The following is a 26,329-nucleotide window of genomic DNA, read 5'->3' on the forward strand; positions in this document are numbered from 1 at the left end:
AGAACATGCAGAATAGTGTGGGCTGCAGGGATCTATTAACATCAGATAACCATACAGCGTATTTAAAAATATACTATTTCATGCCCTTCAGGTGAACTTGCTCACATTTTCATAAAGTTATTGCCTGTAGGCTGCAGTCTTCTTTAACTAAATAATAGTCCATTAACAAGTATGGAAGGAAGGTAGTAGAAACTAAGGAATAAAAATAAAACCAAAAATTAGACCTATAAAATCTTTTATTTAAAAATCACTGCAAGTAACGCCGGTGTACCCGAGCCTACGATATACAATACACGTAACCAACAATATCATTCATTTCTGCTTCCAAACAAACTGGTTCCATTCAGACCGAAGCAATTCCAAGGTACAACAATACATAGATCTGTAAAATAGTTTCGTGCCACCGTACAGTAAGAAGTGTATAATCTTATTTTATAATAAACTCAGTACTAAAACTGAAAGTATATCCCCCGTAGCAGAAGATCTGCCGGCAATTACAACCATATTACAGCTCCGCTACCATTTGAGTCAGTTTGATCTTCTTGTCTATGAACAAGCCTCATAATAAATGGTGAAATGGATTATTAATTTTACACAAAAACAATTATCGCTGGATAACTAAGTTAAATAACTCTTACAGGTGCTTCATAAATAATGAAGAGATCAAAGTATTAAAATCAGGTGTTTGTATCGGAACAACACTTTACAGTGACAACATAATGTGACTTAACAGAACACAAAATGTCCTAAGGTGTAGCATTTATCACTGTGTCCGACACATTGAGACTTGATGGAATGTCTTATGTGGTGGTATGGTATGGTGTCAGCTGTCAATATTGGTTGTAATTGTCGCGTGGTGTTGAGGTCGGGCGAGGTAGCGCGTCTAGCTGTAGAGGTCGTCGTCTCCTCCCTCCTCCTGGAACGTTGGCTGGTCCCCTCCCGAGGTCCCCGTACCTCCGGCCGCGCCTGCGCTCGTCGGGAACCTACACACAAATAAGCCCCGATTTATAATTATGACAGTATTTTAATAATGAGACTTTTGGTAGTTCCAAATCATTTTTTTTTTTTTTCAAGTTTTTACTACTCTCTCAGAGTGCCATTTGTTTCCGAAGCGGTGGTACTATTTGAAGTGACATCAAAAAGAACTCTAAGGAAACAATTTTGAGAAAATAAATAAGTGTCATTGGGAAATAAAGTTCTCTAAACTGAGATACTCTATTTAAAATATTAGAAACAGCACCATAGCAGGTATCTATGGTAACCAAGATGTCACATTTTTAATTGTTATATTGCTTCATTGTCGGGGCATGGCGAAGATTTGCTTTGAGACACGATTAGACAAGAATTCCATATTTATATATTGTTAAAACATTCTTATTTATAATAAACATATATTAAAATTATTGTTGTTAAATCTAATATATAAAATTCTCGTGTCATGGTGTTAAACATTGAACTCCTCCGAAACGGCTTGACCGATTCTCATGAAATTTTGAGTGCATATTGGGTAGGTTTGAAAATCGGACAAAATCTATTTTTCATCCCCCTAAATGTTAAGGGTGGTCCACACAAAATTTTTTTTTTAATTTTTTTTGACATTATTTTTAAATTTGTTTGATTATGAGTCAGCATTAAAAAATACATACAACTTCAAATTTTCACCCATCTACGATCAACAGTTACTTTTGTATCGCGATTTTAATATCGGCAATACAACGTTTGTTGGGTCACCTAGTAATAATATATAAGTCTGAGTTATGTTTGTTTTAAAGCAGTACTTCTACTTCTTAAGTGATTACAAAATCACACTTTTTTTATAACTTATGTGTGTTTAGACAAATAAATCTTTTGAATATTAGCATAGATTGAAGACTTGTCGATATATTATCCTATCCTTAGTCTCATCTAATTACAATATACCAGCGTATACATATACAAAGTGTGTGAGAGAGAAGAATATCTCTAATGGGGATATAGTAAGATAGAAAAGGTAAGCGAATCTATTGTTACTGTAACCTAGTTTGTATGACAAGTCGTAAACAGTCAGCCACGCCATAAGCTCCATAGTATTTGAATATTAAACCACTAGGTAACGCACACATTGAAAATCAATATTGGTCACTCATCCATCGGGCTTACAAGTCTCTGGTCTCACCTGAAGTTGGTTCCGAAGCCGCGGCTCTGCTGCAACGTCTGGGCAAACATCTCGTACTTCCGGATGTCGTTGTCGGACACAGAGCGCCGCGCGAACTTCATCGCCTCCTCAAAGTGCGCCCGGCTGATCTCCGGCACCGGGTCCTCCTCATCCATCTGTACACCAAATAATGGTTAATTTATATTTATTTATTAAACACCACCAAGACAAGCACTAACACAAGCATAATAATATAATTACAATAAATAATCAATTCTAAGTGTTGCCTATAATTAATAGGTGTTACACACATTTCAAAAACATAGACACAAACACAAGTACTGAATTAAATTGAATGCAAAAATTATCGGAATACTTACAAATTGAATTAAACATAAATGAATAAGAAATCAATTATTTTTTTATAAAAATTGAAACATAAAACGTTTTCCAATTATATAAAACAGGCTTAAATTAGTTAATAATAGAATTAAGTTAATATTAGATATACACATAGATAGACAACTACCCACACTGAGATTTAAATAAAATTTATAAAAAAAATCTCAGGCAAATTACAGAAATAGATACACAATGAGCCGTTTTATTGATTGAAACGATCTCTTATAAGATAAAGGATACTACTTCATACAATAAGTTATTAAATGACTTGTATCTTGATATTATGTATGTCTGTTTATATTTTTTTTATATAAGAAAAGGTAGACGGGCAAGAGAATAACGGAATAAGCGTTTTTTTTATATATGATTTGGGTGAAAGGCAAGCAATACTCACGTCCATGACGGCGGCAGCGGCGGGTGCCTGCTGCTGTCGTCCTCGCTCACGTTGGATGTCAGCCTCGATGGCCTGCCGGATGGCCAGCTTACACGCGCGCTGACAGATCTCCGTCAGATCGGCGCCACTGAAGCCTTGCGTCACCTGTCACACCAGATACAAATTAATACACGCTCATAGACTACTAACCAGACAGGAAAAGGGATTTAAAGTAAATATAAGCGTTCTCCTTGTGTCAGTAATGTTGTTTTTTGCACAAATTAATAATAATAAAATATAGTTTGGTCCGTTCGAGCCGGAAATGAAGCATCGATTTTTAATGCTTACTAAATTGCCCAGAAAAATATTATTTGCAAGAATAATTAATAACGCCTGTAGGAGTGGCCAATGAAGCTATGTTCACGTGGGTGTCAGAAATCCCGCGCAATTATATTGGAACCGGCCGTTCTCTTAATGACGTCAGACCCAAGAATACAATATAAAAAACCACCAGGGGTTACGTATACAGCCTGCCAACTGCCTGCTGATTACACACTTTTATTACTTGGAAACTAACAGCTTTCGTTGATTAGTTCATTTACAAGTAGCCAACAAAGTTTACACTTAGTTAAAAATTATTTCAGTGTGAATAGAATGACGTTAAATTTTTATCTACATTTTAAAATGATAAGGTTCCAAAGCACGTTGTAAGTTTGTTTTTAATGTTTTGATGAGACGTACTTTGGCAATATATGAGAGGTCTACGTCCTTGGCGATGGGCGACTTGCGCAGGTTTGCTCGCAGAATGGCCTCGCGCGACTTCTCGTCCGGCAGCGGGATGTAGATCAGCTGGTCCAGACGTCCCGGCCGCAGGATCGCCGGGTCGATGATGTCCGGACGATTCGTTGCACCTGGTAATGATAGCTTTTTATATAACTCAGCTCTTTTAGGGAGTTTTTAATAACAAAAAGTCATCGAACAAGTCACTATATTTTGATAACTTGCTAAGATTGATGATAATTGGCTAGTATTGTAGTAATAAACACGTCAAATTCATTCGACAGAAATATTTTTATTGACAAAATGAATTATTGAAAATCAACTCTAACACAAATAGTTCAGCGCAAACGAAAATAAATTTACAATGCCTGAAAATTTGTGATATGGAAAAGTCAAAAGAGTGATTAAAATGTTTACCAATGATGAACACGTTCTTCTTAGCGCCCATGCCATCCATCTCTGTGAGGATCTGGTTGATGACGCGGTCCGCGGCGCCGCCTGCGTCCGACACGGAGCCCCCGCGGGACTTCGCGATCGAGTCCAGCTCGTCGAAGAACAGCACACACGGCGACGCGGAACGAGCCTGCAGGAATATAAATAACGATGTTAATATCCATACTCGGGATTGGGGTTTTATTTGTAACCGAAACCTAATAACAGTGTAAACAGTTTGTTATTTTTAAGTGATATCGCTCACTTATGTGATTAAATATACAAATTTAATTTTTACCAAAATTCATGGACAATGCAGGACTCGAAACCTTAGGGTTCCGTCTGAGCGCTCTGACCAACTCAGTTGTCCAAGTCACATGCATCGACCGAAATTTTAATGTCTTTAAAGACACACCGAAAGACATACCATATGAACGGAACCTGAGAGGCGCGGATTCGATCGCATCGTCTATGAATTTTGGTTACAAATTAAATTCTTATATCTACGAAATAACGGTCAAAGATATTTAATGGGTAGGTAGATTCCATCAAACTTAAACAAACCTTATCAAAGATGTCTCGAACATTGGCCTCAGATTCACCAAACCACATTGTCAGCAGCTCCGGCCCCTTCACGGAGATGAAGTTAGCTTGACATTCGTTAGCGATAGCCTTTGCCAGCAATGTTTTACCTGATTAAATTATATAATTATTACTGTAGTGACTAATTTTATATCATCCATAACATACCTATATAAATAAAAAAAATTAACTTGCTAAATTTACTGATTGTCAATAAGAAGTACTGAAATGAAAAAAAAAATGAAAAATATTTATTTCAGTAACAAAAATGGTACAAACATAATAGTGGACGTGACCTTCTATTAAGTGAGAAACACCTGTGCCAGAAGGCCACATTCTTCCATATCAATTAAAATTAACAGTACCAAAAACTAGGGATCACAAATTAAGTCTAAAAATGTAATGTAACAAAAGAAAAATATGTGTGTGTATGATCAAGTGTGCGTGTGTGGTGTGTGTCATTGATACTTTTCGTAAAACACTACTTATTGTACTATCAAGAAGGTATACCTATAATTTACTCCATGTAGTTAAATAGCTCTTTAATTTCCACATAATTCATGGATTCCAACCAAGTGGTTAAACTTCGTCTACATTCCACTTTTGTTACGCGTATAGATCTTGAGTTTTTCATTAATAAGGTATAAACATGTTCTGATTGTTTCATAAACTGTCACTTTGCAAAAGTGGTCTTTACAGTAGTTGGCTTAATAATAACATGTTTTCTCCTTTTCAAAAGGTAAGAAGGGTCAGGGATTAAAGTTTTGTGTCTTTTAAGAGTAACATGAAGGACATAAAGTTTTCTAAAGGATAATACGTCGCAGTCTCTATATAATTGTTTAGTACAATAGTCTTGGCTTTACAAATGTCACTTTTAAAGTAATATATCGGTTTTGATTTTCCATAGTTGTTAAGATATTCCTTAGATGGCATAGTTAAGCAGAAAGGGCTCAAACCATACAAAGGCACTTTTGAGTTGTAGGCCTTTGAAGTTTCAGCTCTAAATAATCTTCCATATAAATATCCAAAAATAACAGTTTCCATGTACTTTTTAATAATAGGGTTTTCACTACATGACAGATTCTTCCTTCAGGATTATGATGGCATACTTAACTCTATTTTGACTAGTATTTGTTGTTAATTTCAATTTCAGTGTCAGTTTTTCATTAATTTTCAGAGTAACAGAACACAAAATTACTACATTAATTAATGTAATTGTAGACTCACAGACGCACACTATGAATATTAATAAAAAAAATATTTTCTTTCTTTTTGTGTTTTTTTAATTAAAATACGGGACGAGACGAGCAGGGCGTTCAGCTGATGGTAATTGATACGCCCTACCCATAACAATGCAGCACCGCTCCAGATTCTTGAAAAGCCCTACAATTGCGCTCATCAACCTGAGACATAAGATTTTAAGTCTCATTTGCCCAATAATTTCACTAGCTACGGCGCCCTTCAGACCGAAGCACAGTAATGTTTACACATTACTGCTTCACTGCACAGAAATAAGCGCCGTTGTGGAACCCATAATCTAGCCGGCATCCTGTGCAATGGAGCCTCCCACTGGTAAAAACTGGTTTACTTTCATAATTACACACAAATTTAAAATATTCTTTATCGAAAATTAAGTACAGCCCGATAGACCATTACGAATTTGAACACGAAAATAATTTAAAAGAACCGTCACAATTGTGATAACAAACAAATAAAATTAAGTTTCTTATGCTCAAAGGACAACTATATCCTTTTTGTACATCACTTTATGCTCATCCATGCTACAGCGTTTCCAGAAACAAATTTGATTGTATAAAATGCGATTTCGTATCCTACAGATGCTGTCATCTTACGCTGTTCATGTAATTTTTGACTGAGACTTTGAGTAGTGACATGGAATATACTGTTGGTTCTCTAAGTAATTAATTGTTGGGTCCTAAGCTGCATTACCATTCCATTCCATTTACCAGTGGGAGGCTCCTTTGCACAGGATGCCGGCTAGATTATGGGTATAACTGTGTTTCGTTCTGAAGGGCGCCATAGCTAGTGAAATTACTGGGCAAATGAGACTTAACATCTTATGTCTCAAGGTGACGAGCGCAGTTGTAGTGCCGCTCAGAATTTTTGGGTTCTCCAAGAATCCTGAGCGGCACTGATTTGTAATGGGCAGGGCGTATCAATTACCATCAGCTGAACGTCCTGCTCGTCTCGTCCCTTATTTTCATAAAAAATTAAAGTTAACTCACCACAACCAGGTGGTCCGTAGAACAGCACTCCACGGGACGGCTGCATACCAAACTTGAGGAACTTGTCCGGATGCTCCACCGGGTACTGCACCAGCTCCTGTAGCTCCCGCTTGACGTTCTGCAGTCCTCCGATGTCGGTCCAAGACACATTGGGCACCTCCACCACTGTCTCGCGAAGCGCCGACGGTGACGATTTAGTCATTGCATACTGCGAAAATTATAATCAATTTATTCACTCAACTTGAGCAATTTTAGGTGGTACATTAAAGTTATTTGTTATTTGATAATTATCTCAGATGTATCTTTCCGTAAATCACAATAAACAACGTAAATATATGCAAATAGTACATAATATTTCCATATCCCTAAGCCGATCACTAGAGAATAAATAGTGAAGTGGTCTCCCGTTGCCTTACACACCAGACATTTTGGAGACTATTTAAATCTCGAGGCCGCTGCCTGCCTCCTCCGACCAGAAGTTCAGTAGGGTGTAATGTTATACCACCATTGCACGGTCGTCTAAACGGGCTATATTCACCGGGGCACGCTCGGCTCAGGCATAACGTGACACTTTTTCGTGCGTGCAGGCGGCGTTTATCGATTTAGGGTTATATTTCATTGAGACACCATGGCGGCGCAACCAGTCGCCGCTATCAACAAAATATATTCAGCTCTATAGTTATTCACCTGATTTCGACCAGCTCGGACGCGAGCACAGAATGTTACTGGTCGCGCCACCACTAATTACTATAGAGCTGTATGGTGTCTTACTCACTCGGACGCCAGTGACGCTCAAACCTTATTATATGCAACACGTGTGCACTGTTGTGTTTTGTTGTTCAATTGCGTTTGTTAATTACATACGATGGATAATTTCGATACAGAAGGGTTTATTATCGAAATTCAAAGTAGACCCATCAATTTAGGGTAATTCCTCATCAGATTATTCCGACAGAGATTTATAAATGAAATGCTAAGTTTCTTTTTTCTCTTAAACTTTATTTTCCTGCTTACATACAGCAGTAGTGCTATCCCTTCGAGGTACATTTTGATACTGTCTCAGTGTGGTATGACGACTCTTGGTGTCTAGTTTGGTAGCTTACAGACACTAAGGTGGAGCGACTGGTTGCGCCGCCATGGTGTCCCATTGAAATAACCCTAAATCGATAAACGCCGCCTGCACGCACGAAAAAGTGTCACGTTATGCCTGAGCCGAGCGTGCAAGCGAGAGCGCGGAACAAGCGATAAAGAGGCACGATCGGCTTAAATATTCGGCTTGAAAGAACAAGTCTTTGATTATTAAAAAAAAATAGCATCCGTCGGCCAGTGCAGTACTAATAGGTTATGTAACAATTGTAACTAAAAAATATAATAAGACACATATACCAGTGGGAGGCTCCTTTGCACAGGATGCCGGCTAGATTATGGGTACCACAACGGCGCTTATTTCTACCGGGAAACACTAATGTGTAAACATTACTGTGTTTCGGTCTGATGTCCGTCGTAGCTAGTAAAATTACTAGGCAAATGAGACTTAACATCTTATATCTCAAGGTGACGAGCGCAACAGCTGTATTGCCGCTCAGAATTTTTGGGTTTTTCAAAAATCCTGAGCGGTACTGCATTGTAATGTGCATGACGTATCAATTACCATCAGCTGAACGTCCTGCTCGTCTCGTCCCTTATTTTCACAAATCAAAAAATATATAAACGATCATATGAAAAGATGTTTACTTATAACGTTATCACGTAAATTTATCGTCCATACACCGACTTTACCGACGATCAATTCTTTTATTATATTAATAGCCTTAAGATAGATTCTTCTAAATTAACATCACTATTACACCAGGACAAAATGTACTATATACGTTCCTCATTGAAGTACTAATTACAGACAAAATTCATATTTTATAAGGTGTCCACAAGCAATAAATCAGATATCAGTAGACTTGCCAGATTTCGATATATTCAATACGTCACCAAACGCGTTAAGAGGTACATTGACGAGGCGTTGGATGAGTGTGTGTTCTCTTGATTGCTGAATACCTGAATACTATAATATCCATTCAGTTTGTCTTCGTGTATTATATCTATATACATTTTATTGTATTACTTCTTGATTTTTTTTTGTATTTTTAAGCTATTGCATAGCCTCTATCGCGGGCCTTGAGCGTGGAGACCGAATCCAGAAATTCCGTAACGAAAATAACCTAACACTTACTTACTAGATGTATATAGATATTTCGCCACGGTCGAATACGTGATAACCGCTGTTCCACGGTTGCCGTGGAACAGCGGTTATCACGTATGCTTTTTGTGCAGAAGGTCCCAGGTTCGAGCCTGGGGTCCGTCTTGATTTTTTTTAATTTCTTTATATTTTTATCAGGTTTTTTTAATTTTTATTAATATGACAAGCATTTTTATTTAGTATCACCTGTCTCGTTGTCAGTCTGTAATCAAATCTTGCAAGTTAAACTTTACTCACTTCCCGTTTGCTTTTTTTAAAATTAATTTTATCAAAAAAAATACTGCATAAATAGAATAAATAAATAATTATAATTGGATAAGTTGATAAAAATGCTATGCAATAGCTTTACCGCGGCAGTCCCCGAGTGCCACACGTCTTTTTTGTTCATTATTTGTAACACGCTTATAGTCTCTCATATGCGAAAACTGTAAATGGTATATAGATGTATACTTTTCTTTTACCTATTTATGTCATGTAATACTGTTTGTTTTCCCAATAAAATGAAATAAATAAAATAAATAATTTTCCACTAATGGTATTGACTACATTTGGCAAGTCATTGCTGCAAAAGTCCCTCCAAACAAGTCAAAGTGGCTGGTGCCAGCTAGTTATAAGTAAATAAATTAATAATCGTCATTTAAACGGAATTTATTTCATTTATATTCGTTTTTTTTTTTTTTTGTAAATTATAGGCAAAAAGTATATTTTATTCAAATAATTAATGAATACTAATAAATTTAAGTCTGTTTTATATAATTGTGAAATGATGCATGTTTTAATTATTATATAACATTATTGATATCTTATTCATTTACGTTTAATTCAATTTGTAAATATTCCGATAATGTTTGCATTCATTTTAATTAAATATGTTTGTGTCAATGTTTTTGAAATGTGTGGTACACCTATAATTAAGTCAACACTAAGAATTTATTATTTATTGTAATAATGTTATTATACTTTTGTTAGTGTTTGTCTTGTTGGTGTTAAATAAATAAAAAAATTAATAATCTGAGGATGTAAGTCCGTATATAATGATTTGTAATATAACTCACGCGGAAGTTGTCCATTGTGACAGCGAGCGAGTTCAGCACTTCTGCATCAATCTGATCGTCCTCCAGGTCGATGAGGTCCATCTTCTCTCGGATCTGCTGCAGCGCCGCTTCCGAGCACAGCGATGCCAAATCAGCCCCCACGTGTCCATGGGATTCGGCCGCGATCTAATCAAAATCACATTATTTAGTATGATATTTTGTTTTTCGTTACATCTATTGGAAAATGAACATTTGAATTTATTGATTAATAATAATAATAAAACTGAAATAGACAAATTGTCGAAGTACCTAGATCTAGCACACGAAGTTACTGATATGTTGGATAAAAAAAATTGAATTAGGCGTTACTTTGCGGAACTCCATAATTATACAAATGATTTAAGTTTTCTTTAGTGTTAATACCGCCAATATTTGTATTTAAAACAATTCGACACGCGTTTCGCCTTTACACGAGGCATCCTCAGGACGTGTTGTCTCGCCAAAATCTGGCACGAGACACGTATCGAATTGTTTTAAAGACAAATATTGGCGGAATTAACACTACAGAAAACTTAAAACATTTGTATGACATGTGGGATGTTGATTCAATAATTGTCCCAATAGTCGTTTCCGTAAACGGTCTTATAGCAAAGAGCCTCGACCATCATCTCAAGAGGCTCTCACTTAATAACTGGATAAAGGGTCAGTTACAGAAAGCAGCTGTTTTGTGAACGGCACGTATCGTGCGGAAGTTCCTCAGTCTGTCGCCCTAACCACCGGCGGAATTGTCGTGAATCAACGCCAGCGGGGCTCTATTTTAGTAATATATTTTTTTTTTATAAAAATGTTATATATATATATATATATGAATGTAGAAAATAAGATGAAATTATAATGATGAGTATAATAATAAATTATCTTGCCACAAAGAAGGCATAGCTCCACAAATAAAATATGAATACAAAATTTTATGAACGATGCGGGACTCGAACCCACGACTTCTGGCGTTCCGAGCCAGTGCTCTCCCGACTGAGCTAACCGTTGGAGTCACGTGTGCTTTGTTCAACTCTCTGGTTGTAGCTTCATCTACAGGATCTACTTTACAGTTGATAACCTGCTCAACCCCAATATTTGTATATTAGGAAATTGACTTGAGATGTCGCTCTTATAAATCTAAACAATTTGTTATGTTTTTAAAGTGATTAACCTCACTTCTAGGAATAATACACAAATAAATTTGACAGCAAAATTTATGAACGACCTAAAAGCCCAAGGCATAGCTTATACTGTGTGTGGGGCACTATTATTATTAATATATTATTTAATTTTAATGACTTTCGTACAAACTTCCATATTCATCGTATAAATTTTAAAACCTAGCGGGATTCAAACCAGGGGACCTCAGTGGGCAGGGTCACTAACCAATGGGTATGGGTTATTGGCTATTATTACTACCAACAATATTACTTAATACTTTTGCTATTCAAATAGTCCATACCTGTTCCAAGTCTACATCGTCTCCCAGCTTCATGTTCTTGGTGTGTATACGCAGGATCTCCAGACGGCCCGTGGCGTCCGGAATGCCAATGTCGATCTCGCGGTCGAACCGTCCGAACCGACGCAGGGCGGCGTCGATCGAGTTGGGTCGGTTAGTGGCCGCCATAACGATCACGTGCGATGATTTTTTCATCCCTGCAAACAAAAAAAAATCCTATAGATTTTTTCCTCTATGTTATATAATAGTTACTAGTGGACCAGACAGACGTTGTCCTGTACACACGTCTTAAATTTGAAATATCGGTCCAGCCGTTAGGAGGACTTCACTAACATACACATGGGCAAGAGAATTATATTATATGCACGGAATTGAGAATCTAAACCCATCTCAAATTCACTGGAACACACAAAAAAATCATCAAAATCGGTTCAGCCGTTTAGGAGGTAGTTCAATTGTGAATCTAAACCATTCTCAAATCCACCTAAAGACACACACCAATCACAAATTTACTGGAACACACAAAAAAAATCATCAAAATCGGTCCAGCCGTTTAGGAGGTAGTTCAATTGTGAATCTAAACCATCCTCGAATCCACCTGAAGCCACACAGAAAGTTTCATCAAAATCGGTCCAGCCGTCTAGGAGGAGTTCAGTGACATACACACGCACACAAGAAATATATATATATAAAGATAACACTAGAAATAAGGGATTGCTTGTAACTAATTCTAGTAGGCTTCATAAGATACATAATAGCTTTAAGGGTAAATGTATACACTTTTATAATAAAGTCCCAGCCACTGTTCAGGCATTATCTATAAATAAATTTTAATGTTTTATAAAAAAATTACTCTGTCGTAAATCCTATTACTCCACAGCTGAATATCTAAATGTCCGGACAGCCTGGAACTAGATTGTGATTATTTTATAGCGATAGAAATGACTGTACAATATTGTATATTTTTATTGAAAAGAGCGCAAAAAAAAAGAATGCTCGTAGAGTTTCTTGCGCCGCTTCTCTCTCAGAGCGCCATTTGTTTCCGAAGCGGTAGTAGTATCTAGTATATTAGAAATGAGATCAAAAAGAATTCTAAAGGAATCAATTTTGAGGAAATAAATGCCTTTTATGACTGACAAGACTACTACAATATTATTTTTCATGATATTATTATAAGTTACACAACAACCGAGAGAGGATTGAAAAAAATCGTCAACAGGAAAAGACACTCAACCCTCGCGTGGCATTTTTATTGTTTTACTAAAGACACCTATGATTGCTAGTATTATATGTAGTAACATGTTTTATTATGTTTCCTCTATTTAATTACTTCTAGCTTTTTTTATTGAAGTAGGCGTTACTTTGCGGATAATATAATTATACAAATGATTTAAGTTTTCTTTTGATTTAAGTGTTAATTCCGCCTATATTTATTTTTAAACAATTCGACACGTGTTTCGCCTCTACACGAGGCATCCTCAGGACGTGTTGTCTCGCCAAAATCTGGCACGAGACGTTTTCTTTAGTGTTAATTCCGCCAATATATGTTTTTTTTTTATGAAAATTAGGGACAAGACGAGCAGTACGCTCAGCTGATGGTAATTGATACGCCTCACCCAGTACAATGCAGTGCCGCTCAGGATTCTTGAAAAACCCAAAAATTCTGAGCGGCACTACAACTGCGCTAGTCACCTTGAGACATAAGATGTTAAGTCTCATCTGCCCAGTAATTTCACTAGCTACGGCGCCCTTCAGACCGAAACACAGTAATATTACATATTACTGCTTCACGGCTTAAATAGGCGCCGTTGTGGTACCCATAATCTAGCCGGCTTCCGGTGCAAAGGATCCTCCCACTGGTAAATTTTTTGCCACGAGACAGTCTAGTGCCAGATTTTGGCGAGACAACACGTACTGAGGATGCCTCGTGTAGAGGCGAAACACGTGTCGAATTGTTTAAAAAACAAATATTGGCGGAATTAACACTAAAGAAAACTTAAATCATTTGTATAATTATGGATTTCCGCAAAGTAACGCTTACTTCAATAAATTTTCTAGTGTTGAACTTGGCAACGCCATGATAACTCATTAATTCGTCTCTTTACGTGTAATATCGTGATTAAGTGCCTTGTGATCTATAGTTTTATTATTATTGAATTCGGGAAGAAAGAGTGGGCACTCAAAGAAAACGCCTACAAACTAAAGAGGGAAATTCGCGACCCGGCACGTGGTGGAAGAATCGCTGCTACTCTGGTAAGCCATCCTCTCATCTTTCCTTACACCGGCTTCCTAATTCGAATTTTCACCTAGATCCAGCACGTACAAGAGTATTATTTCAGAAGTTGTCAATCTATTACATAGCCAATATGTTAAGGACACTTCTCTATATGGCATTGACAAAGTTTTGGTTTTTTAAGCTATTGCAAAACTTCTATCGCGGGCCTTGAGCGTGGAGACCGAATCCAGAAATTCCGTAACGAAAATAACCTCACACTTACTTACTAGATGTATACAGATATTTCGCCACGGTCATTACAGTTGCCGTGGAACAGCGGTTATCACGCATGCTTTTTGTGCAGAAGGTCCCAGGTTCGAGCCTGGGGTATGTCTTGATTTTTTTTAATTTCTTTATTTTTTTATCACTTTTTTTAATTTTTATTATTATGACAAGCATTTTTATTTAGTTTCACCTGTCCCGTTGTGTGTCTGTTATCAAATCTTGCAACTTTACCGCGGCAATCACCGAGTGCCACACGTCTTTTTTTTTTATTTATTTAAATATCATTTTAACTCACCGTCCATAAGAGTCAGCAACTGCGACACAATCCGTCTCTCCACTTCACCGTGCGTCTTCTCTCTCTTAGGCGCGATAGCATCCAGCTCATCAATGAAGATGATGGCCGGTGAGTTCTTGTCAGCTTCCTCAAATGCCTTGCGCAGATTAGACTCCGACTCTCCGGCTAACTTTGACATAATCTCAGGACCGTTGATCAGGAAAAAGAATGCACCTGTTGGAGATAAGATTTTATTTTCTTAAGTCTACACAATATGTATGTATCCCAAGTGGTTAAGTAATAGTATTTTTGTGCAGTATAGAGAATTATTTAATTGAATAGAATGACAATATATTTGGATTTGCTTTTAGGCTAACTTCAATTTTTTTTGCAGAATTATTAAGAATAATCTTGAACAATTAAAGTGCATATTAGAATACTAGCTGACCCGGCAAATGTTGTTTTGCCATATAAAGTATAATACACGCGATAGTTTTATAAGTAATAAAATATTGCCTATATTATAGCCTGTACATCATTTTGTTCTATTGTCAATAGTTTTTGCAGCGCACGCAAAAATAGGTTTTCGATTTTACACCTTGTGTTACAAAATAGCAATTTTATTACGGATCCCTAATTTTGAAACCTACCCAACACTGAAAGAATCATTCAAGTCGGACGAGTAGTACCAGAGATTAGCGCGTTCAAACAAACAAACAAATACTGCAGCTTTATATATAAGTATAGATAATAACAGAAACTTTTTTCGTGATTATAGTTTACATTACTTGCTGGATTTTTTTACGAAAATTATTATTATTATTTTTCATACCCCTAAATGATAAGGGTTAGTTATTAATATATTTTTTGAGTACTTTTTTATTTGTATTTTATTATGATTCAGCATTAAAAACTACATACAACATCAAATTTTTGTATCGCAATTTTAATATCATTCTATTCCATCCACAGATACGCAATAGAGTTGCAAGATAGCAATCGAATATGATAATAATAGTATATCAATATATTTGGTAGGTCTAAGAATCGGTCGTAATCTATTTTTTTAACCCCAAAAATTTGAATTATTGAATTTTTTTAATACTGGGTGGGTCAGCTAGTAATATAAATAATAATATATAATTCAACTTACCAGTCTCATTAGCTACTGCCCGAGCAATCAGAGTCTTGCCGGTACCAGGTGGCCCATACATGAGGATACCCCGAGGCGGCTTCACTCCAATGGCTTTGAAGAGTGATGGATGACGCAGGGGCAGTTCCACCATCTCTTTGATCTGGGCTAACTGCTTGCGACAGCCACCAATATCGTCATAGCCCACAGCATTCAGCGCTTCTTCTTCTTCCTAACAATAACAACAAAACTAGAATAAAACATAATGGGAGAATGTTAATCATTTGTGAAAAGAAAGACCATACTAAATACTTTATAGATGGGCATTCATCTTCAATTCATTCTCACATCGTGGAAATCAAACAAAGACATCATAAAAACTGCATACAAACCCTATTGTATGTGCAAACAAAATTAAACATTATAACTTATCAACTAAAGTGTTTTTTTATATTTTTCTTTACTATGTAAAAATTAAATGTTTTTAACACCAAAGAAATACAAATTGTCTGCGTACTTATGTACACACAGTTTTTTTGTGTTAAAATTTACTTTTTATATGGAAGAGAAGGCCAAATGAGTTATAAACATAGGGTCACATATTAGTATGTGATCACATGGCCCATACTCTTTGTAAAATATTAATGCTACTGACCTTATAAAGCGTAGAATTAACCTTGCTACTAGAACTAACCTGTTTTTATCGGTTTTTCGAACAGCAAGAGACATATAAATATTAAATAATCTAACGGCCATTCCCAATATTCAGTCTATCTCTTACTTAAGATAAAAATCGTAGCTATCGTTAACTTATAAACTTATTGACAGTAACTCACCTTATCCGTACACGCTGTCTGTCAATGGGACGAGGTATAGCTTACCAGCGATAGAAGTTTGTATGGAAATTGCAATTCACGCGTCCCAATGTAAGGCGAGAATGACTTATCGGGTATGTTGGGACAGCTTCAGATTATTGACAGCTAGTTACTGACAGTAGAATGTAGTAATTAATCTCTATCTGTAGATAGTATATTGGGAACAGCCATTAGAGTTATAACTATATAAATTACGTAATGTTGATATATATATATGTATATGTATATATATAATTCTCTCATATTTTTGATAACATAACCTTTATTTGTGTACAGTGTATGTACACAAAAAACTGACTGTAGTCAACTCAGGTTTTTTTTTTAATTAACTTAGATATTTTTTATTTTTAACTTACTTGCCTAAATGGTAAATATACCATACAACATTTAAATATCAAAAAACGATTCATTCACTTATCATTGATATGATAACATTTTCTTTAAATTTACTAGCAGTACTTCCCACGATAGAAATAAATTAAATACAACAAAACGAGGGTAAAATCTCTAAGTTTTTAAAAATGTTTCAGCTTATGTTTGTCTTTCTTTCCACTGTTCAAAACTTAAAAAAAAACGCATACCACCAACTAAGGCTCATGGTTATCACCACTTGATGGCTGACAAAAATATTTTATATCTATATATAAGAGATTTGAAATTTGGTAGGAATGTTCCATTTGCTGAATAGATTAAATTGTAGCAAATTGATTTTATGATATTTATTTATAATTTTTACGATATTTCAGATTTTACGATATTCTTATGAATAGAACAATGTCCGTTAGGTCAGCTAGTATTATGTTTTCAATTCTCAATAATTGAATTTACCTGCTTCCAGGAAAGTTTTCTTGCACTGATATACCAGCTAGATCAAATCCACAGTGGCACCTTTTCTGCGGCCTTTATTGTTTTTTGGTTCAAAAGGGTGCCATATAGCTATATATAGCTTTTAATTTGACTAATCACTGGGGTGAAGAGACAGGATGTCCCAAAGTGACAAACACAACTGTGATGCCTTGTTACTTTTGTCTCGTAACAAAGAGAGCAAACCAGCTATAATCTTACCTAGTTCCTGCTTCAAGGTAAGTAATTGTTTGTTATATATATTTTCTCCGGTAGCAACAATACTGTCTTTGAATAAGTCTTACCTCTCGCTTGATGGGCTCTCCCTCACAATGAATGACAGTATCGGGTGCTACTATACAGTATGGTGCAGGATCTGTCTCCACCACTTTGAACTCCACAGCACGCATACCACCACGGACCATGAATGTGTCATCACGGTGGATGGGCCGGTACGCCTCCATGAAGTATGGCTTCAGGTATACTTCAAATAGGTTCCTGTCACATATTATGTTATATTTATTAAAATACCACAGTGGAGGCACAAATGTATAGGAGTTGGGGGTGATCAGCTAGATCACATGAAGCAATGGTAACAAAATGTTTGTGGCAAACAAGGCCATAAACATTTCTATATAATAGATCTTATTATCATATATATCCTAATAATATACATAATATAAATATGTCAAATTTAATATGTACCTAGTTCCAAATTATGAAAAAAAAAACTTTTAAAGTAGACTTATTAACATATTTAAGTCATGGTGAATAATTTATGCCATGAATGGTTCCCCATTTGCTATCAAGACAGATAAATATATGAAAAATCCTCTCCCATTTTACCACCATTAGTGATGTCATCCATAAAATTGGGATATACATCTTACAATTATTGCTAAATACACATTAGAATAAGAACCATCAAGATTGGTGAACAAAATGGATTATATACAATAAATACAGACAAATTAGGATAACCTTACCTAGAAGGAGTACACAATTACTACATTTTCATACACATTTACATTTCGCATGAAAACTTGTAAATGTATGACATTACTTAGTATAAGTACTCACCCAGTCAATCCCTCAACAGAATCATCAATCGGCAGGATATGGACTCTCTTGCCATATTTGACAGATGGGCATGGCGCAATGGAGACAATATCAGATAGGCGCACTCGCAAGTTATTTCTGACTACTCGGTTCATACGAATCTTTTCATCTGGACAGTTTTCATCAGACAGCACAATGCACACAGTTTCTTTGCGTCTTTTTCCTTTCAGTAAGACTGTGTCACCACGAAATAGTTGAAGCTGCTCCATCTTAGCCTGTTTGAGAATCAAAAAATTTAATCAATATTTTAAAATAATATTTAAACTTATTATAAATTTTCAAGACAACGAAAATAAATTACATTAATAACTAACACAAAAGTATCTCTCAATATGATAATTAAACCTATGAAAAAAATCTACGCATAAAAAAGATGTAAACCTGTACTGCTTTTATTTATTTATTTAATTCAGAGACATCTCCATATATATTATTGTATTAGCAACAATATTTATTATGAACTACGTTAGTATTATTAGTGAAATATATGTATAAACCTAGAGATAACTGTATCCAGTGTTTCTGGAAGGAACAGTCAGCTCTGGCAGCAATCATCTTTAGGATGCGGTTACTGCTTACATATAGACGCTGCAACATGGAGACCGCTTTTTTGCGCGTGAAACTGTCCACAGATCAGCAAACATTCCAGCTTTATAACAATATGTTTACAATTAAAAGAATATTGCCATAAAAAAAACTATGCTTATAAATCTTGTGCAAAATTCATTTATGATAGTTTTTTGATCATTTAAATGAGAGGTAGCTTCTTTGGACAGATTTAGGTAGGAAATGTAGATGGATATATAAGTGTTGGTTAGTCTATCTAGGTTACGATCGGATCTGACATATATTGAAATGAGGCCAGATCAAGAGTTATGAACTCCGAAATAATAGAGATTTATTGAAAGAAAGAATATATACAGAAGGAAGAACATTGGGGCTATACTAAATTGGGACCTATTTGCTCAGCCTAGCTCTTTGAAAGACTATGTACTAATTTGTACATTATTCATCACAGTGATTGCATTGATTCTACTGTGATTAATAAACACTAACCCACTTATTCATAATAGTCTGCTAACTTAAAGCATTGCTAATTCTCACTCTGTCTTCTTCTATTGACCTAAGTCAGAATGAGAAAAAACACTCCTAAGCGGCTGTTTAAAGTTAGCAGACCATTATGAATAAGGGGGTACGTTATAAGATAATTTATTGCATTGAACAACACACAATTAAGCCTCTTGCACCAAAAGAGCCTCTACAACATTATAACTAGCATAAGTTTTTTGGAAATCATACTACTGAATAAATTTTAGGAAAGTGAAAAGTTGACTGTTGGTGCCCGATAAAAATCTTTAGCTTACATACAAAATTAGATTTTAGAATCAACAAGAGACTTGATCCTGCAGACAAACTGTCCAAACAGTTTTGGAAGGCTATGATAGTGTAACATTATTTCTGTAAATAATTATAGTATACATAATAATAATTTAATTGGCACATTGTAACCAAAGTGAAATTAATACTTAGTAATTACTTTCCTTTCTATTGAACGAAGTAACTTTAGGACAGTATGTAACTTTGTGTTCAAATTTAACAAAGGTTATTGACCCCCATAATTACAATACTATAATTTGACATGAGAAATAATAATTTTAAATAGATGAAAGTTACTTTTAAAGATTATTGGTCTTGTGAAATGTGAATTACTAAGTTGTTATAGTCAAGTAAACTATAAAGCAATTGGGATTTAGTGAAGTCTTATTAAAGTTGTACCATTCTTAATTTGATCATTTAATGAAATAACAATTTGTTGTTGCAAAGAGTTACAACTTATAATGTATCACTACAGACATTAACGTCAGAGGCGTCAACTTTACTAAACGAGACAAAGAACTCACCTGAGATAATGCTACAACAGAATTATCATCACTGACTGCTTCTTCGACGATCAAACGATTAGGCCTATCCTTGCGACGGAGGATCGCAGTGGAAAGATCATCAGGACTGGAAAAAGCCATCTTATTTAGTTTTTAATGTCTTCGAAAGCAATGTGTCTAACAGCTTGACACCATACTAATCAGACACTAATTAGACTACTTTGTTTTCACAAAATCGATGTATTTATTATTTCAACAGTTTGAGAGAGTATCAGATAGTAAGACATGATGACAAGCCAATTTTGCAAGTTTTGTTTGAGCCTATCTTCTATCTGATATGTTAACTATAGTTTTTGTGGAAGTTAACGATCTGGTTTTGTAAATTAATGAAGTTCCATATTACCTTTTGTTATCTGCCATTTTGTGAGAAGATAAAATTAATACAATTTATAAATTTAAGAAAAAGCCGAATGACCGTCGTTTGCAAGACACAGCTTCAAAACTTCAATTTCATGAATTGCATTTGCATGACGTTGCCGTATTTCATTTGTTCGTATGACAGACAGCAAAAAATTACTAGTCACAACACAGACTAAAAATACAAATCTTAAATCTGTCAACGGAAATGATTTCTATAGAAATCAATAGAATCTATTACGGCTTGGAATTTGGAAACCGAAAGAAAATCTAACTAGACTACGTTGAATTAATTTTACATTATTAATTATATTATTAATTCTTATTCCTTGCGGTCTGTCTTCTTTATTTAATGTAAACATGAAATTGCTATGTACGCTTGCAACACTGAAAATTGGGGAACTTGCGTATCTCTCCTTCAATATTGCTGGGCCGCTTCTTTTGGAAAATGTTAAAGAATGTAAATAAAATTTCAAATACAGTTTTGTTAGCTCAGCAGAAATAATTAAAACTTTCAGATCTCTACAATTGAAAGAACTGATGAAATTGTATGGATCATATCCATATCTATAAAAATAATAAGTTCATTGATTGAGGTAATAGCATCATATAATATCTATCAACATCTATTTTATATATATTTAAATCGGGACACACTTCTGACCCGATTGACTACTGTCATGTTTCGGTGTTGACGACCCTCAGTAAAATTTTTGAAAAAAATATTTTAAGCCTTTTACACAAGTTACTTCATATATAACAATTTGGTTTTACTAGGGGACGGTCGACTTTGGATATAATCAACCGACTGTTGAACTAATCAAGAATACTTTTGAGGCCTCGGAGGATTCACAGAATGCACTTGTTATATTCTGTTATTTATCGAAGATTGTATACACTTTAAAAGATTCTTCGAACCATGGTTATAAGTTATGAATAATAATTATTAGTTATTTATAATATTTCATAGTTTATAATTTGAATAGTTATTTATGCTTAGTATAAGATCGATAGTGTATCATAATAATAAATAAATAAATAGAAGACTTTCGATTGTGTTCAACATTCAATGGTAGTCAGGAAGCTATGTCACTATGGTAAAAAGGATGTGCGCTTAATCTTCTGATCTCATATTTTAATAAAATGAGATCAGCAGGAGATCGGGGTACCATGGAGTGTATTCTTAGACCGTTCCCCTTCCTTATTTACATAAATGATCTACCTAAACTTATAGAAAACAAAATACAAGTTATTATCGTTTGCGGATGACACTTCACTCATATTCAAAGTGAAAGGAAGCCAAGTTTTATTTGACGACTTTTTTTTCTAGCGGTTAAGGCTCAGAGTTACGGTGGTTAAACCGGTGGAGTTTGATATATCTCAGGTCTAATGATTATATTTTATAATATAATTGATAATCTTAAAATTTTTAATAAATTGATTATTTTACATAATAATCTCTTGATTCCAAATTGCAAAGGCGCCCACATTGAATGATTGTCGAATAGGCTTAGTTCTGCAGCATATCAGGTTTTGGTGTCTGAGCGTTTGGAGATTGAATAAAACAACTGCTTGAGTAGTATGAAGAATGTGAGGAATATAATTTATTTCAGTAACACGATATATATACAAAGTCCTTAAAACTAGTTAACCAATTACAATTGTTATTAAAAAGGTATTTACAAGTTTAGAAATTACACACCAATACAAAAGCTTACATTTTGACCAATAGTTAAACGTTTCATTCAATACGAAATGAGAATAATATAGTATAATAAATAAGCTCTTCTGACTAAATATATATATACTTCTAAATATATAATATAATAAATAAGCTCTTCTGACCCGAACAACTATCGTCCTGTGTCGGTTTTGCCGACCCTTAGTAAATTTTTTGAAAAAATAATTTTAAGCCAAATGCTTACTTAGTTTAACTCTCATAAGTTACTTCATTTGAAACAATTTGGCTTTACTAGGGGACGTTCACCAACGGATGCAGGTGTTGAGCTGATCAAGAATATTTTTGATGCCTGGGAGGAATCGCAGAATGCACTTGGCATCTTCTGTGATTTATCTAAGGCTTTTGGTTGTGTTCAACATTCAACGCTGGTCAGGAAGCTATACCACTATGGCATAAAAGGAACTGCGCTCGATCTTCTGACTTCATATCTAAACAATAGAATTCAGAGGGTCGACGTGAATGGCAGGAGATCTCCTGGGACTCCTCTCAGTATGGGGGTACCACAAGGGTCTATTCTTGGACCGTTCCTCTTCCTTATCTATATAAATGATCTTCCTAATCTTATAGAGAAAAAACATAAGGTAGTATTGTTTGCGGACGACACTTCACTGATTTTCAAAGTGAAAAGAAACCAAGCTATGTATGACGAAGTGAACGATATTTTATCTGACATCGTGTACTGGTTTAGCGCTAATAACCTATTGTTAAATAGCAAGAAAACTAAATTCATTAAATTTACCGTACCAAATGTCAAAAATGTAAATGCAAATGTTTTGTTAAATGGAGAGGTGATAGAACCGGTGGAATCTGCTATATTTCTTGGCATAACTCTAGATTCCAAATTACAATGGGGCCCCCATATTGAAGGATTGGCGAACAGACTTAGTTCTGCAGCATACGCGGTTAAAAAAATTAGACAATTAACTGACATAGATACGGCGCGATTAGTATACTTTAGTTATTTCCATAGTATTATGTCCTATGGTATATTGCTATGGGGCAACGCTGCCGATATTAATACAATATTTGTGCTGCAGAAGAGGGCTATTCGCGCTATTTATAACCTAGGTCCTAGGGAATCATTGAGAGCAAAATTCAAAGAAATTAACATCTTGACTGTTGCTTCTCAATATATTCTTGATAATGTAATGTATGTTCATAGGCACATAAGTGAATTTGCCAGAAACTGTCATAACCATACTGCTAACACCAGGAACAGACATAAACTGATGATGCCTACTACTCGGCTAAGTCGAGTTAGTAAGTCTTTTGTGGGGCGATGTATATGCTTTTACAACAAGATCCCAGAAAATGTGCAAAACAAAGGTGTTACGTTATTCAAAAGAATTGTTAAAAAACGTTTGAGTGGTACAGGTTACTATAACATAAATGACTTCCTTAATGATACCACAGATTGGGAATGGAGCGACCGCCCTCAGGCTATTAAATAATAAGTTTAATTGTAAAATGTTACTTTGTAAATGTTTATTTATTTGTAAAACATATTTTTGATGAAAAAAAAAGCCCGCTGAGTTTGTTGCGCCCATTCTTCTCAGGCCTGAGGCATTCACTTTGGAATGGGTGGTAGTTTTTTTGACTTTCAATAAGTGATTTCACATCCTATTTTGAATAAAAATATTTGAATTTGAATTTGAATTTGAATTTGAATATAATGTCTTCTATCTCGTTCTAAAAGTAATGCTATCGGAAGTGAAATGGCCAGCGGGCACTGTGCATTCTCGCGTCGATGGTCGATCGACGGGTGTCATTGATCGCTCACTGCTGTGGCTCATTAATTAAAATTGAATGAATAGTAGTAATCACGTCACGTGAGTATATCTGCGGTCTTCGCGAGAACGTGACGATGCTTGTACTTCGATGAGATGACTACTGGTGATCTGCATGATTCTATGACTTGATGTACAGCTTTATTTAATGATTCTTATCAGAGCTAATATTACGGTATATAAAATAATAATAATATGTTCTTATAAGAACGAGTCTTTCGGCATACGCTTTAACAGCTAATATGCGCGAATTATATTTCTGCGATCTATAATTCTACGAAGGTATTACGTTAAAGATTAGATGTTAGACGTTTATATTAATTGATGTTATTTATTGTAGGTACAGACAGTTACAGGAGTCCCCTTCAAGTGAAACGCACCGGCAACTTGGTGTGTCGGCCTGCCTTGACATTTTGGTGATAGGCTGGGACGTCAAGTTGTTCGTATGGTCTGGTAGCTTGTTATCTTGGGTATTAGTGGTAAGGTATACTATCGGGAAGGTTATTGGTAACTTGAACAGGTAAAGGTGGTACATATGATGTATTGTTGTTTTCTTCAGTTTCATTTAATACATATGCAGGTTTTAAACGGTCGATTGAAATGTTTGTTTGACGACCTGGTAACTGAATGGTAAAAATTTTACCGCTTCGTGTAATAACACGGTCCTTCATATCGTGCTTGTAATGGTGTTTTTACTGAATCTATTCTAATAAACACATGACTGCATGTATGTAAGTCTTGATGAACAAATATGTGTTTGTTATTACGATGTGAAGTAGGTGAGTGTGGTTTATCTATTAGCTGCGATATGGGTATGTAATTTATCAACGTAGGTATGATCCAACGAGGTAGATAGTGTTGGTGTGCTTATGTCGAAGAAATCACCTGGTAGACGAAGGTAATAACCGTATGCTAGTTCAGCGGCGCTAACGCCTGTGTCCGATCGTAGAACTGCGCTTAGGCCTAGTTATACGGTTGGTAGTTCATTGATCCATGAACAGGTGTTTGTTAACCTTGAACGAAGGGCTGTCTTCAAGCAACGATGAAAGCGTTCTACCTTTCCGTTACTCTTTGGGTTATAGCCAGTACTTGGTATCTGTTTAACTTCCATATTTTTCATGAAGCTGGTAAACAGAGTGATTTTGAATTGTCGACCTTGATCACTAGTTAGTGTCGCTGGGCATCCAAATCGTGCGATCCAGTGATTGTAGATGATATCTGCAATTGTCTCTGCTGTAATATTGTCGCTAGGGATTGCCTCAGGCCATCTGGTATGTCTGTCGATCATTGCTACCTAGGTAACACTGAAAATGTTAGAAAATGAAAAACGGATTAATGTAGATAGTTGCCAATACTCTTATTGTTTCTCGAAGTAATCTCCGTTCCTCCTACACATCGCCGCATTCGATGAAACCACTGAGAATAGCAGTGGGCCTATTCTTCCTCAGGGCTCATTTTCGTACGCTTTCACCACATCTTCAGGGCTCATAAAGCGGATACCTCGAATTTTATCTTTATTTCTTGGGAATAAATAAAAGTCGCAGGGTGCCAGGTAAGGACTGTATGGCGAATGACTCATTCTATCGACACCTGCCATAGTCAAAAATTCAACAGTCCGTTTTGCGGAGTGCGCTGAAGCGAAAGTGAAGGAGGATCCTGCTTCGAGGACGCGGCTGTCGATTTTTTTCCAAGATAACAGGCAAACAGCAATTGACATACCAGTCTGCAGTAACTGTCCTTCCATCTTCTAGCACAATTGACGCAAATTGACCTGTCCAACCAAAGAAAGAGGAGAAACCAATTATCTTTTTTTCTTGACTTCTTCCTTTCTTTACCATAGTTGGCCGATCCTCGAAAGGAAACACCCACTGAGGTGATTGTCTTTTGGTTTCGGGTTCGTAGCAATATATCTAGCTTTCATCACCTGTGACGATGTCAAATACAGTATTTGAGTCACCGCCGTTGAACTTATTTGGCATTTGGCGACACCAGTCCATGCGAAGGTATTTCTGATCGTCGGTTAAAGTATGGG

At 35.7% G+C, this 26,329-nt stretch overlaps 1 protein-coding gene across 1 annotated transcript; it reads right to left on the reverse strand.

Annotated features, from left to right (window-relative positions):
* Positions 1 to 218: 218 nt before the first annotated feature.
* Positions 219 to 20,922, reverse strand: LOC126977924 (transitional endoplasmic reticulum ATPase TER94). Its single transcript, XM_050826614.1, has 15 exons — positions 20,756 to 20,922; positions 20,374 to 20,479; positions 18,434 to 18,687; positions 17,659 to 17,851; positions 15,657 to 15,867; positions 14,525 to 14,737; positions 11,733 to 11,926; positions 10,256 to 10,420; positions 6,950 to 7,157; positions 4,686 to 4,813; positions 4,107 to 4,272; positions 3,651 to 3,820; positions 2,931 to 3,074; positions 2,156 to 2,310; positions 219 to 983 (listed from the first exon to the last, which is right to left on the reverse strand). The coding sequence occupies exons 1-15, from the start codon at positions 20,770 to 20,772 to the stop codon at positions 884 to 886; spliced, it is 2,424 nt and encodes an 807-aa protein (XP_050682571.1). The 5' UTR covers positions 20,773 to 20,922; the 3' UTR covers positions 219 to 883.
* Positions 20,923 to 26,329: the final 5,407 nt, after the last annotated feature.

The sequence above is a fragment of the Leptidea sinapis genome, chromosome 46, assembly GCF_905404315.1.
Source record: "Leptidea sinapis chromosome 46, ilLepSina1.1, whole genome shotgun sequence".
NCBI lineage: Eukaryota > Metazoa > Arthropoda > Insecta > Lepidoptera > Pieridae > Leptidea > Leptidea sinapis.

What these genes read in the sequence shown, in the direction of transcription:
- LOC126977924 (XM_050826614.1), bottom strand. An exon ending in CTGTTGTAGCATTATCTCAG is followed by an intron (nt 18,688 to 20,373) that starts GTGAGTTCTTTG and finishes ATTCTCAAACAG; the next exon opens with GCTAAGATGGAGCAGCTTCA. An exon ending in ACCTCTCATATATTGCCAAA is followed by an intron (nt 3,075 to 3,650) that starts GTACGTCTCATC and finishes CTGGTGTGACAG; the next exon opens with GTGACGCAAGGCTTCAGTGG.